We start from the raw sequence: 14,536 nt of genomic DNA on the forward strand, positions 1-14,536 counted from the left end.
GGTTTTCTCTGCTACATGTGGGAGTCTGGGGCTCTCTTGCCAGAGCTGTGCCTGTAATCAGCTGATCATCTCATTTGTGATTAGGAATTTCATATATTTGAGCAGGAAAGCTTAAAGGGTGGAGTCAACTGAAGTAGTCAGAAACTCAGGAAGAACAGATGTGGTGCTGGCTCTGTGGAGGAGGAGGGAGGCTGGAGAGTCCATGCCCACACATGTGTATCTCCTTGCCTCTGATCCACAGGTTGGGAGGTCTTGGTGGTATTCCAGGTATATAAAGGACTGTCTCACCTCTTCTTCAACTGGCCAACCAGTTCTTTGAGATGGAGGCCAGTTTCATTTCCTATTTACCATTTTCATTGTTATTGTTGTTTTGGTGTTTTGTTTCTTTGGTTTGGTTTTTTTGATTAAGAGTTTCTCCATGTAGCCCTGGCTGTCCTGAAACTCGCTCTGTAGACTGGCCTGGCCTTGAACTCACAGATATCCTTTTGCCTCTGCCTCCCAAGTGCTGGGATTAAAGACATGAGCCACCGCTGCCCGGCTCCCTATTTACCTTTGAAGCTCAGAGCGGTTGAGTTACGTGGCTGGGTCACATGGGTAGCAATAGCTAGAACCAACAATTTCCTGAAGCTAGATTCAAACTCTGTGTTCCCAGGTCTTCTCCAGTGTGGCTTCTCACTTGAGGAGGAAGGCTAAAGGCAAGACTTGAAAGGAAGATTCTGAAGCCCCAGGGAAAGTAAAGCTAGCTAGTTAGGGGTGTTCAGAGGCTGATGCTCAGAGCACCGGGCTGCTAATAACTTTAAGAACAGGAACTGTTTAACTGGTCAAAGTGCATAGAATAAATACCTGTGGAGTGCTCAGATATACCCAGGACATCTATATCACACACCCTCCCCAGGCCCAGCGGCCATCGAAGAAGAGAAGGTGCGAAGGTTGTAGGAGACAGAGGATGGGAGGACCCAGGCAAACGGGTGTCTTCTAGACATTAAAGGTTAGCTGCACTCATGAACTCACATCAGCTGTGGTTTCCTGCATGAGACCTGCACAAGTTTAAACCAGTGGACATTCCAGCTTGACATGAGCCCCACCCCTGACTGATGAGCCCTTGGCAGTTGGAGGCCACTGGGAGAAGAATAGTCATCTTAAAGGGTGTGACCATGTACCAAGTCAGTGTGGGTGGTCCTTGAGGATTAGCCTGCCCTGGAGGCCCTGGAAGACAAGGCACTGTCTAGCATCTGACAGTGTGTCATGCCCGTCTCAGAGAACTGAAAACTGAGCACAAGAGAAGTGTCTTGTCCCATATCACAGAGCTGCTAAGGGTTACAGCCTTATCTCTTCTGGTGCTGCCCCCTGCTGGGGGTTTCTAGTGTTTCCTCTCTCCAATGCCTGCCCTTCCTTCCTTTGGATTGATAGAAGAATAATGAGTAAGGGGGTTATTGAGTGTTTCCTAATTGGATAATGTTGAAGGTTTGTTCTTGGTGCCAGGTTGTAGGGAGTTCAGAGCAAAGCTGAGGTTTGTTTTGGAAATGAATGACGGCACAGAGCTCCAAGCCTGGAACATAGCATCTACGCTTGAAGAAACTAGATATGCATAGTGTAGAAGGCATTCAGTGAGTAGTGGGTTCCAAAGAACCAAGCTCCAACCACAGATGGAATTTAGGCTTGCATTTTTCATTGCCCACAACACTAAGATGACCTGTGGTTAAAGTGCAAAAGAATGTGCTAGACACTAGAGCTGCCAGGTTGTGGGTGGGGCTGTTTGGGGAGGACAGAAACATTGGACACACCGTTCTCAGTGTTTTCAAGCCTGGAACTTGGTGTATCTAGGAGAGTGCAGGGGATTCCTCCTAAGGAAGATCTTCCAGCTATGGATGCAGGCTGCCTCGGTTCCCACAGGAGTCACTGTGTCCGCTGTCATGAGAATGGAACTGGGTATTGCTTTCTGGACTAAAGTCTCCTGGAAAGACAGGGCTCCATAGTTCAGGCCAGACTAGGGAATCTGGAGAGACCTAAAAGGTGATTCTTCTAAAAAGAAAAATTAACCCATGCCTATTCTAATAAACACAAAAATCAGACGGCCTCTTTCCTGCCCTGGAGGCTAATCTGACCGTGAGGGAATTGGAAATTTTGTTTGTCTTGAAACAGAGTCTTATGCAGCCCAAACTGGCCAGAAACTCGTATGTAGCTGAGAATCACCTTGGCTTCTCTTCCTCCTGCTCCCTCCTCATTAGAGCTAAGGTTACGGGTCTTGCCAGTATGCCCAGTTGTCATGGCACTTGGGGTCGAACTCGGGACCTTGTCTGTACTAAGCAGGCGCTCTCCCATCTGAGTTGCATCACAAGCCCCAGGATAAAGGGTTCAGTGGCATGTTGGACTATGGCTACTGAGACCGACTGTCCACACACCAGCCATTATACCTCCTTGTGTACAATGAAAGCAGAGGTTGAGAAGGTATTCAAGGTCACAACATCGAACCCACTTTCTGTGTAGCTTATGGAACTCAGCTTGCCCCCAGCCAAGTTTGAAGGTTGCCTTCAGCTTATCTATTTGCAGCTCTTGTTTGTGGGGATAGATGCGTGGGAACAAGTTAAAGAGTTGGGAGAAAAACAACCAAAACCATCAGGGACTCCGTCCCTTAGTCTGTGCATCACAGAGGTTGCTACTGCAGCCCCTGGTGTGTTGACTGAGGGCAAATCATGTGTTCTGAAGCCACAGTGTTAGCCCCATTCTCCTCTGGAGTCTTTCGCCCAGACAGTGCCTTCCTCCACCTGCCCAACAGAGTACCCCAGTTACTGTTGGTCCTCACTATTGCCTACGGTCTGTTGAAGGAGCTGGCTAGCTTGCCTGTGTGCTTGTTCACCTGGCTTCTGAGTAACTCTGGCTTCATCCCTCCACTCCCATAGCCCCAGCAGCTGCCTTGCTATATAGGAAGAGAGGTATCCACATAACTTGTCTGTGTCATGTCTGCTTGCTCTGAGGACACACCTGCCAATCATCCTGGCAAAGGGAACATCCTCCCAAGTGCTGTGATGCACTGCCATGCTCAGCCTGTGTGGTGCTGGGAACTGAACCCAGATCATTGCAAAAGCACCAAGTGCTCTTAACTGCTGAGCCATCTCTGCAGATTCTGTTTGCTTGTAATCTATGCTTATAAAATGTTGTTTTTGTGTGTGTATGTAGAGTATATGCCTGTGAACTAGCTTCTTCACCCCAACCAAAGGCTTCCTTGCCAATACTCTCAGAATGCCTCTTGAAGGTCTCTCCTCTATGAAAGCCTCTTGGTTGCTTATCCCTGCTTTTATCTTTGTTGAGTCCCATGCGAGCAGCTGTAAAGTCAAGGACCTGGATTCTTGAATCCCCAGCATGCAGGCTGGTGTCTCCCTCACAACAGCAGTTCCTGAAGTCATCGTTGAAAAAAAATGCCACAGTCTTGAACATGAATCACCTCTAGAACAAACACCCACAGGTAGCCCTCCTGTAGCTAACTCTTTCTACAGCCCTCCCCTCTCCCAGGGGCCTCCAGGGATCTGGTTTTTGCCTCATGACTCAGTCTGCAGAAGAGGCATATCTCAGTTACAAGTCAGTCTCCCCTCACCGCGTGTTCTCTGGACACCTTGGCATTTCTCTCAGGTTACAGTTTTGTTAAAGACAAAACTTTTGTGAACCTCAAGTACTGTGTCATACAGTTGCTCCCCAGTGTCAGAGAGACTGAGGCTGTTCCCCTGGCCCATCTGCTGAAGCCAGAAGAGCAAGAGACCCTGGTGTCTTCTAATTCCATCTCTGAGGGCTCTAGTCATCTTCTGTAGAGAACACAGACAGCTCAAAGCCAGCATACATGCTCCTGACTGTAAAGGAGTGTGAACTTGTGTCATGTGACACTTTGGGAGTTAGGGAGCAAACCAGAAACTTTGGGACAACAAGTTATAGCATCCCAGAAGCTTAACCAGTAGGTCTTAGCATGTTGGATGTGCTTGATGTGGACAGGAATATATATGCATGTAGAGGTCAGAGGACAGCCTTTGGGTGGCCACACTTTCCTACCTTGTCTGAAAAAGGGTCCCTTGCTTACTGTGTTACCCAGCTAACTAGCCCACAAGCTTGTAGAGATTCCCTTCTCTGTACTTCACACTTTCTCTGGTGCAGTGCCGGGATTTCAGATGCTCACACTTTGAAGTCCAGCTTTTATGTGGGCTCTTGGAGTCTGAACTCAGGTCCACCAGCTTGTGCAGGATGCACTTTACCCACTGAGCCACCTCCCCAACCCAGGAAGCATTCTCCTGACAGTGCAGAGGTGTCTGATTATGATAATTCCTACATATTCCGCCACCACATGTTGTCCCCATGCTCTGAGTTCATCATGGCTAATACTCCTGACCCATGTCCTCATCAGCCATCTGGATCTCCACTAGGGAGACTGCTCCAAGGCCTGGAGCTCTCTCAGTCTAGTCTGCTAGACTGATATTTCAGAAGGGACCTGAGGTTGGGGGCACAGCTGTATCAGCTTCAGCCTAGGTCCTGTTAACATGGGTGGACATTGCCTCTTGCCACAGCAGAGGGCAGGGCCAGGCTGGCCTCAGACTCAAAGAGATCTGCTCTGCCTCCTAAGTGCTGGGATTAAAGTTGTGAGCTACTACACCTGGCATTTTCTTATTTCTTAAGTTAAATGTATGTATATAGATGTTCTGCCTGCATGTGTGTCTGTGCCTAGTGCCTGCAGAGGCTAGAAGAAGGTATTGGGTTCCCTGGAACTGGAGTTAGGGACAGTTATGAGCCATCATATGGGTGCTGGATATTGAACCTGGGTTCTCTGGAAGAGCAGCCAGTGCCCTAACCACTGAGCCATCTCTCCAGCCCTGGACACATGACTTTTGCAGAGCTATAAACACAGACGAGTTCATGTGCAGATGGGTGTAGGCTACCTATCAATGAGGTGGGCTTGTCAGTGGCAACCATGTACCACATTAACATAAAATATTAATATAGAACAGACTTTGAGGGGAGCAAAGAGCCAGGAAACTCAATCCTTATTGCACAAATTTCTTATAAACCTTAAAATGCACTGAAAAATCAAAGTATTTCTTTAAAAAAAAAAATTAGTTTCAACCCTGCTAAGGACAGCCAATGACCAAGAAGCCCTGACCCTGGAATGTGTTTTTCTCTGGCTCCCTACTGATTTAGGCACATCTGAGTGGTGAGACTTCCTGGGTATCAGTGTGTCTCCATTCAGCATGTTTCATGCCAAGAAAGAGCTTAAAGGGGCTTTGTCTAGAGAGAGTCTCCTGTGTGTTAGGATGCGTCTCATCTTTCACAGGGTGGACAGAAAGCTTCCTGCTGGTGCTAGAAATATTTGCTGCAATCCACACTAGCAGTTGAACCACAACAAAGAGATTTCAAGACAAAACCCCGGGTACAGGGGCCTGCCCATTTTCCACATGGGGCAGTGTTTCTTCAGAATGATGTGCCATGGTTCCCATTTTAAACAAGTATTCTCATGGATCATGATGAAACTTTTACACTTGCCCATTTATTTAAATAGGAAGTGCTAAGGACACTCTGGTTATAGCTCTTGGCTTTCTGTCATTTAAGGATGTGTTTCATTAGCATAGTTTTAGCTTTTCAAATATTAAAACTCTTGGGCCAGAGAGACGGTTTGTTGGGTAAAGGCACTTGCCACATAAGCCTGAGTTCAATCTCCAAACCTATGTATGTAAGGAGGAGGGGGCTAGGTCCATGGATCAGTGTGTAAGAGCACTTGTTGCTTTGGCAGAGGACCCAGGTTCAATTTCCACCACCCCTGAGGCAGCTCACAAGCATACTGAACCCCACTTTCAGGGGGATCCAATGCCCTCTTGTGGCCCTGAGAGGTACCAGGCATACATTTGATGTTCGCATAGACATAAAAGCAAGGCAGCCACACTTGAAGACTTTTTAAGGTAAAATGAGAGAACCAACTTCATAAAGTGGTCCTTTGGCCTACATACACACACACACACACACACACACACACACACACACACACACACACACACACACACACATACACACACACTAAACTTAAGATTCTTTGCTTTTGTGTAGCATATGTACCTGTTTGTGTATGCATGCTTGTGTATATTTATGTTTGTGCTTGTGGATGTGTGTACACATGTATAGAGCCAAAGGCTGACATTAGGTTTATTCCTTTGCTGCTGTCCACCTTTCATTTTCTTTTCTTTCTCCCTCCCTCCTTCCATCCATCTGTCCTTCCTTCCTTCCCTCTCTCTTTCTCTTTCTTTCTCTCTCTCTCTCTCTCTCTCTCTCTCTCTCTCTCTCTCTCTCTCTCTTTCTTCCTCTTTCTCTTTCTCTCTTCCTTCCTTCCTTCTAGCCCTGATTGGCCTAGAACTTTCTGAGTAGATCAGGCTAGCCTACAACTCACAGAGATCCACCTGCCTCTGTCTCCCCTGTGTTGAGATTAAAGGTCCCACCCTTTATCACCACCCACAGCCACTTCAGTTTTTAAGACAGGGCCTCTCACTGGACCTGGAACTCATTGGTTCACTTAGACTGGCTGACCAATGAGCTCCAGGGGTCTGTATTACTCTACCTGCCACTGCCAGTACTGGACACATGCCACCCCACTCCCTGCTTTTCTGTGAGTGCTAGGGTCTGAGCTCAGGTCCTCATGCTTATATAACAGGAAGTCTATCTACTGAGCCATCTCTTTATCAACCCCCCCCCCAATAAAATTCTTATAGCAAATCTATGTGTGTACGTCCCTCGGTAAGCTAAACCCAAGTCTTCTGGAAATTAGTGTTGCATAGACTTTTGTTAAAATACAGAGCACCCCACTTCATTTTGAGGAAGATGCACAGACGGAGGTATCGAGTTTTCCTACTGTGCTCACAGCTCCCCTCCTGGGTCCATCACTCTGCCAGGAGTGTGGTAAGAGTAAGATGGTGCAATGATGAGGCCAGGTCCTCTGGGTGCCGAAATCAGGGGGCGAGCGAGTGGCGACGCTGCCAGGTGCCACTGCTGAGTCCCCTGCTGCAAAGGAGTCTCACAGAGCTGAAGGGACCACACTGCCAGTCAACAGCCAGTCATGCTGGATTTGTTTTAGCATGAAGCCTGGAGGCCTGAGAGCCAATGCAGCTGAATGCCAATGTGTAAAATGGGGCCTTGGCTTCTCCTGGGTTCCAAAGAGATCTGAGTTCAAGACTTTTTGTTCTAGGTAGTGACTTCAAAACTGCTTTTGGTTGAATTTGTTTTTAAGATCTTATGTGTTGTGTTACTGAAATATGGCATATATTATAAAATATACCTCCCCCCAAAGCCATAAGAATCCAGAGGGCATGGTGTCTCATGTGGTGGTGCACAGCCATAACCTAGATCTAGCCAGGTGTAGACAGAAGCATCTCAAGTCTGGGACCAGCCTGGGATACAGAGAGAGACCATGTCTAAAAGAACAACAAAAAGACGTGCCAAGAATAGGTCTGCTCGAGGAGCCTGTGCTCTGGTGCTCGCGGGTCACCCTGTGCAGGCAGAAGTCACTGTTCTGGGTTTGGGTCCCTTTAGTTGAAGTGTAAGGTCTGACTTGAGCAGCCTGGGCAACTGCATTCAGAGGGTGCTGAGCCTGCTAGCTGGTTGTAAGGAGTTTATTTTGTTGTGACCCCCACATCCCAATTGTACCCTCTGTTTACTTACAGGGTGTTCTTCTATACATGGTTTTACCAATAGAAATAACTTAATTCTATGACCTCTGTTTCCCTCAATGAGGGTTCGGGGGTGAGTGGGCAGATGAGACCCCGCAATTGTTCCTCAACTCTAACCTGTCTTCCTCTGTGGCCTCTGCTCCGGAGGCCTGCTGAGGCTTGATCTGATTAGCTCAGCAACCTCCCTTGAGTACTCCCTGGGGGGCCAGGCTCTGTTGACAAGGGCCAGCCAGAGTAGGCTGCAGGCCTCCTGGGTTCACTTCTACTGTGGCTGCCCCACCTGCTTGCTTCTCTACATCCCTAGAACCAAGCTGGGCCTTTCCACCTCTCATCCTTGCCTGGACCCGCTGATGGATGTGAAATTCAGGGAAGCCAGGCAAGGAGCTGGTGTCCTTTGAGTTGAGAACCTCCCCAGGGAACAGTTCACAACCTTGAAAGCCTGTCTGCTGAGGTTATGTGCGCTGAGCTCAGAGCCAAGGTGGCTCAGCGTGGCTGCAGGTGGCTGCTCCAGGGTTCATAAATCTAAAGGAGGATGAAGCCAGAGATGTAAGTAGAGGAACTCCTGCATCCTCCTGGAAAGAGATGTTGGAAGTCTGGTGAGGTCCTGAAGAGCCAGCAGCCCCCCCCCCCCCCCCGGGACAGCGGAAAGCAATGCAGAAAGGTAGGAAATGTGTCACACATCCCTCAGCCCCAGGAGGTGCTGGGAGAGTTTCCCCAAAAGGGTGAGAAGAGTGTGGGTGTGTGTTGAAAGAATCGCCTATGGAAGGCATAAAGTGAAAGAAAGTTGGGCGCTTTCCCACCTGCCCTGCCCTTGAGTGTACCTGTGGCTGTGGTTGTGTTGTAGTTGGGGTCATTCATAATCCCAGGGAAACCTGAGCAAGGCAGGCTGCCCTTGTATTTTCTCCAGCGACTGCTGTTGGCTTTGTTTTATTTTATGTCAGTCTGGGGGAGCCATCGGCAGGAAGCAATGCATTAGTATCTTTGAATAGAATTCCCTTTTATTGCATTTAAAAATAAGTAAGACTATGCTGTGAGGAGGAGAGGAGAATCACTGAGGGGATGGCAAGGTTTGCTGGGTGACTACATCAGCGTGCTTTACTAAAAACTCAAGGGCAGAAGGGTTCCAGAAGCAAAATGTTAAGTCTTTGCTTAAATTAAGTGCTGCCATTTTATAATAATATAATCAGCACTGAAAAATTGGCCCCATTTTTTGTGATCTTATTTTGCATTTCAGATGCATCATCTTAAGTCAGACCCAGCAGCTGCCCTCCTGCCTTTGGTAAAGGTCGGTGTCTTCAAAGGGGATTAGGCAGCTCTGCTATGCTAGTGTTCAGCTTGTCCTTCTGTGACCCAGTGGGAGGTTTATCCATCTAACTTCTAAGAGGCCCTAAGCTAAAAGGATCCTTTTACAGGTTTGTCCAGAAACTCAATTTACATCCTAATAAACTCAGAGAATCAATGTCACACCGGGCTGTAACCCTGGAGAGAGCCTTGAAAGCACATGTTGTTTGGTTGCTAAAATGTGGGGCTCCGGGGCTGTCCATCAGCTCACCTCCTGCTCTCAGCCTTATGCAGCACCAGATCTGCTGATATACATGCTCATGTATTTGTGTTGATGTTGGCAAGGGATCTCACCTATGCATAACGGTTTTAGCCCATTTTCCTATGTTCATTTATAAACTAAAACTGTGTCCGAAAGCTTGCAGACAGGCTGACAGGTCTTTGAAGAAAAGTAATAGCCCAGGCATGGTGTGATTTTCCATCCTCCTGTGTCTGCTAACATTTCTTGCAGCTGGGAGGTATTTCCTTTTCAAGCATGCTCTGCTGTGAATGCGCTCTACTAGAGTGAGTCCATACCTGTTTGGTACCTTACCCCACCTCTTCCAGCTCTTCACAAAGGTGACTTCTTTCCAGGTCAAGCATCCAGAGCTTGTGTGTGATACTGGGGCAGACTAGGTTGAACTGTGAGCTTTGAAGGTGAGAGAACATGTCCCTTCCCTGAAGGTGACTCACAAAGCAAGTTTCACTGAGCTCTATGGTATCACATCTCCGCACTTAAAGAGGGGAAAGCCATCTCTTTACCAAAAAGATGTGTTTTTCCAACAGATCCTCTGGGATTTCCAAAGCTTTTTCACAGCCAGTGTCAGTTTAAGAGGTTTCTTGTAGCCAGGCAGTGGTGGCAAACACCTTTAATCCCAGCACTCGGGAGGCAGAGGCAGTCTGAGTTCGAGGACAGCCTGGTCTACAGAACAAGTTCAAGGACAGCCAGGACTACACAGAGAAACCCTGTCTTTAAAAAAAAAAAAAAAAAAAAAGTTGTTTCTGGCAATCGGCAGCTGGCATATGGCATTTGCAGCATTCTTGGGGGGTTACAGGGATGGTGATGACATCTACCCTGTGGTCTGATCATTCCCTGCAAGTCAAGGTGGCTCAGCCAGCATGAGAGCTGCTGTTTCTGAAAAGTCTGTGGAAGAATGCTGTGATTTCTTGTGCACCAAAAAAGCATTTGGTGTATGAGGATCACCAAGAGGAGGCCCAGAGTTTAAGGGTATGTACAGCTTTAAGGAACCAGAGTTCAGTTCCCAGCACATACATGAGGGGATTCACAGTCCCTTTGATGCCAGCCGCAGGGGTCTCTGGCCTCCTCAGTTACCTGCACACATGTGCACATGCCCGCACACACACATAGTTAAAATTAAATGGACAGGGGTATGGAGAGATGGTTCAGTAGCTTAGAGCACTGCCTATTCGAGGATCCAGGTTTGATGCCCAGCACCCACATGGTGGCACACAGCCATCTGTGACTCCAGTCCTAGGGGACCCAACACCATCTTCTGACCTTCCTGGACATCAGGCATGTACATGGTGCACAGATATGCATGCAGACAAAACACCCAAACACGCAAATTAAAACTATAAATAAATGAATAAGTCTTATTAGAAATAAGAGTACAAAATGATGGCGGCATGGAAAAGTCAGTGTGGTCTTCAACACTGAAGTGGGGCCTGTTTCTCCATCTTACTGCACTGGGGAGGTCCCAACCCCATCTGCATCCCAGTACTTCACCTCAGTCCCTGCCTCAGTTCCCATGCCGCTCACTGTTCTCCTTGATCTCTGGCATCCCAGCCGCAATGAACTCCTTTTTCCTGACTTTCCTCTTCCATTTTCCCTGCTTTCGTGCTGTGTGGTTCCATGGGCCTGGATGGACCTTTCCATTAACAAACCCCAGTGTCACCTGCAGGACCTGCTTCTGCAGCACTCTGACACCTGTGGCTGCCCCGCCCCACCCCAAGCCCCTGTCCTCTCTCACACCTTGATGTTGCATCCCGCTATTGGAGTGAAGAATTATTTGCCTAATTCCAAATCATTGCGAGTCTCATCAGGCAGAGGCCAGGTCTCTCACTTCTCTGGTCCCAGACAGGCATTTGTGTCCAGGAGATGATATAATCGCTGTCCTGTGATGTGGTCACTTGGAGTAGATGGGAGGAGCATTATCTATATTAGTTATAAGATGGTCCTGTTCTAGGGGTCTTGAGAAGCTTTGAAAGGTGAAAGCAAAGACCCTCAACCCCTGCCACTACGGAAGCCAGGTGGACAATGTGGGAATCGTATGGGAGCCTGCGGCATAAGCAAGAACCCATGTGGCAAATACAAAGTGTCACAGCTCCTCATTGGGTAATTGTTTGTGTCCCCAAGGACAAGAAAGGTGTGGTGCTGGGGCACTGGGACTCAGCTCTGGATCAGCTGTCTCCTTAGCTTGTAACCATGTCCCCACCCTATGTGAGCCTCAGAGAGATGCTGCAAAAGATGTGGCGACTTTCCCGCTGTCTTCCCAAGCCTTCAGAGTGTGAGGCTGTTGAACATCTCTGAGCCCTGGCCAGGGTTTCAGATGGGCGCACCAGCGGCCGCTCCTTCAGAACCAGGCATTCGTGTGGGGTTGGCTTTGCTGAGGCAGAAACTAGAAACACATGCCTCAGGGCCATCAAATGGCCCTGTGGATAAAGGCACTCACTGCAGAAAGAAGAGAATTGAGAATTGGCTCCATAAAGTAGTTCTTAGACCTCTGCACCCCCATACACATCATACACACACACACACACACACACACACACACACACACACACACACACACACATCACATACATACATGCACACTAAAAAGAATAAACTTAAAATCATTCTCTTCACAGTGTGTGTGTGGGGGGGAGCGGTGCTTTGTGTGCATGGGTGTGAGTGTGGGTCAGAGGCTATAGTCTGTCCTACCATCCCACCTCTGACATGATCGCCAGACCCACTCTTCCCTCATTTACTTGCCCAGGTGCATGTAATTGCCCAACTGTATGTATTGTTTCACCAGCAATAAAAATCCAGCAGGGAGATGAGTGCTGCTAAAATTAGTTGTTTGTCCTTTGACAAGATCTCCCGGGTTGAAAAAAATAATTGTTTATCTAACTGGCAGGGTGACTTTGCTAGGATCAAGATTAATGGCCCTGGTTAATGGTACATGAGACTGTGTCAGGAAGGGCTCCCCCGCTTTCTTCACAAGGGCATTTTCTGAATGTTCAGCCTCAGCCTCAGCCTCCCGCAGAGGCTGTGCCTTTCTGCGGAGGTGTTCTCCCCTTTCCCTAGCTGGATTTACAAGTTGCCTACTCTGTTATCCACTGGCTTGCTGCATCTAGTGGACAGACAGACAGCTGGACAGATGGATGGGTCCTGGGTACAGTGGCAAATAGACATTCCGTGTGCCTTGCTTTGTGTCCTAGGTGTCAGATGTGCTAACATTGAAGCTAGATGGGGGGAAACCCTCTGGTCAGTGTGATCGTGGTATGCGTTTGCTAAACCCTCTGTGGTCGGGACTCTGCTTCATTCCTTCATGCATTCACTTATTCAATCAAAGAAATATTTAATATACATACAGAATTGGGATGAGCTAGAGATATGGATTTGAACAAAATAATCGACCCTGCATTCTAGAAGCACACCATGTCCTGAGAGAAAAGCATTAAAAGGCAGTTATGCAAACGAGTGTTTAATGATAGCTGTGATTGTCTTTATTTTAGTTTTCATTAATATATAATTTATGTACCATAAAACACACTGTTTTAAAGTGTATAATTCAGTGGGTTTTCACAGATTGCTTTTTTTTTTTTTTTTAAATCATACTGCTAGGTGAAAAGTTCAGTCTGTTCTGCTTTGTTGGCACAACCACAAACACTTGGTTTGATTGACTTGATGAACAGATGAATGTGTGTGTGTGCGCGTGCATGTGTGGGGGTGGATGGGGGGTGGGAATGTGCACGCACTTCTGCTCACACAAAGTGGCTCCCAGGAGGATTTTCTTCTCTGCCCTTCCTTGGCTACCCTGACTCTGCCAAACAAACTCAGCACCTCTCAATTTTATTCTCCCAAGAAAGATGGAAAGCAGGTGCAGCCAGGGTTGGCCAGTACTTCAGGAGCCACTCCATACATAATAAGCTGAGAGGCCACATCCAGGAAACCTCCCGTGATTCAGCTCAGCCAACTAAGAACACAGTGACTCCTGGGACTCTGAGCTCCATGTTATTAGACTTGAAATACAAAAGTCTTACTTTTTCAGAAACCTAGCCAATGATTTAATGGGCCCATGCAGGATCAAAAACTATCAAGTTCAGTGCTCTGCTGACTCTGCTTAAGTTTAACTCTGCTACCCATTCTCCTTTGAAAATGAGGAGGACCACCTAGCCAGTCCCTGTAGCGGGTTAGGGGAGGACCACCTAACCAACCCCTGTAGGGGGTTAGAGGAGGGCCTCCTAGCCAGTCCCTGTATGGGGGTATGGAGGACCACCTGACCAGTCCCTGTAGGGGGTAGGGAGGGCCACCTAACCAGTTCCTGGAGGGGTAGGGAGTAGCCTGGGTCAAACAGGGCACAGATGCTCTATGTTTGAAGCTCTGGCTAGTAGCTCCGTTTGCAGGGACTCTCTGGTCGGTAGACTTTAAGGCATCTCTTCAGAGGGCTCTGGGGGTTCTTCCCCCACCCCCAGACAATAGTGAGTCCAACAGAAGACAGCTTGAAGCATGGCCGAGGATAAATGGCCATGAGTGTCATTCCCAGAGTCTTGTGGGAAACCTCTGAAGACATCAGTGTCGAAGGGTGCAGCTGGACACTGTTCACACTGTGGGACCCAGCTGCAAGGGCTGCCACTTGGGGATCCTTTCTCCACCCTCCATCTTTCCTGCCCTCTCCGCCAAAGGCTTGCCTGCTTTCTCCACCCCATAGTCATTTTGCCCAGAGTGTGCTAAGGACTTGTCAGTTCTGTTTACATGACGTCGGTGAAACACCTGCTTGTACAATTGCTGACATTCAGAAGCATGTCATGAATACATCTGACAGCTGATTTTATTCACCATTCCCTTCTGCTTCGTAGAGTCCCGTGAGTTCGGATTCATTAGGCTTAGCCTGCTTTCTCCCCACCCACCAAGATCCTAGACTGAATCAGCAGCCGGGTTTTCCTTGGGCTGTAGTGACAGAGCCCGGGGAATCTTTCCTTCCCCTTAGAGCACAAGGTGCGGGGTTTCTGGATACAATGGCAAGACTGTGCAGCGGCTTTTGACCATATGCATGTACCATCTTCTTCTCTCAAAGGTATATGACTGACGGTGGACTTGGCCTCTACACTCGTCGCCTGAACCGGCTTCCTGATGGGATGGCAGTGGTACGAGAGACCCTACAACGAAATACCTCCCTGGGCCTCGGGGATGCTGACAGGTAGGCATGCTGCACTTGGTCTTAGCCACATGCAGAAGCCATTTGAGAGTGGCCTGTGAAATGTGGTCATGATACTGGGAGAGTGTATGGGTGGGCTCTTCAGCC

At 48.2% G+C, this 14,536-nt stretch overlaps 1 protein-coding gene across 7 annotated transcripts in view; it reads left to right on the top strand.

Annotated features, from left to right (window-relative positions):
- Nav2 (neuron navigator 2) overlaps positions 1–14,536 on the top strand; it is a 349,974-nt gene that overhangs the window by 215,724 nt on the left and 119,714 nt on the right. For all 7 annotated transcript variants that reach the window (XM_036181890.1, XM_036181892.1, XM_036181904.1 and 4 more), the window contains one exon: positions 14,309–14,431. In XM_036181890.1, the coding sequence (XP_036037783.1) occupies positions 14,309–14,431 (123 nt within the window). The remainder of the gene's footprint in view (positions 1–14,308; positions 14,432–14,536) is intronic.

Source organism: Onychomys torridus, chromosome 1 (assembly GCF_903995425.1).
Source record: "Onychomys torridus chromosome 1, mOncTor1.1, whole genome shotgun sequence".
NCBI lineage: Eukaryota > Metazoa > Chordata > Mammalia > Rodentia > Cricetidae > Onychomys > Onychomys torridus.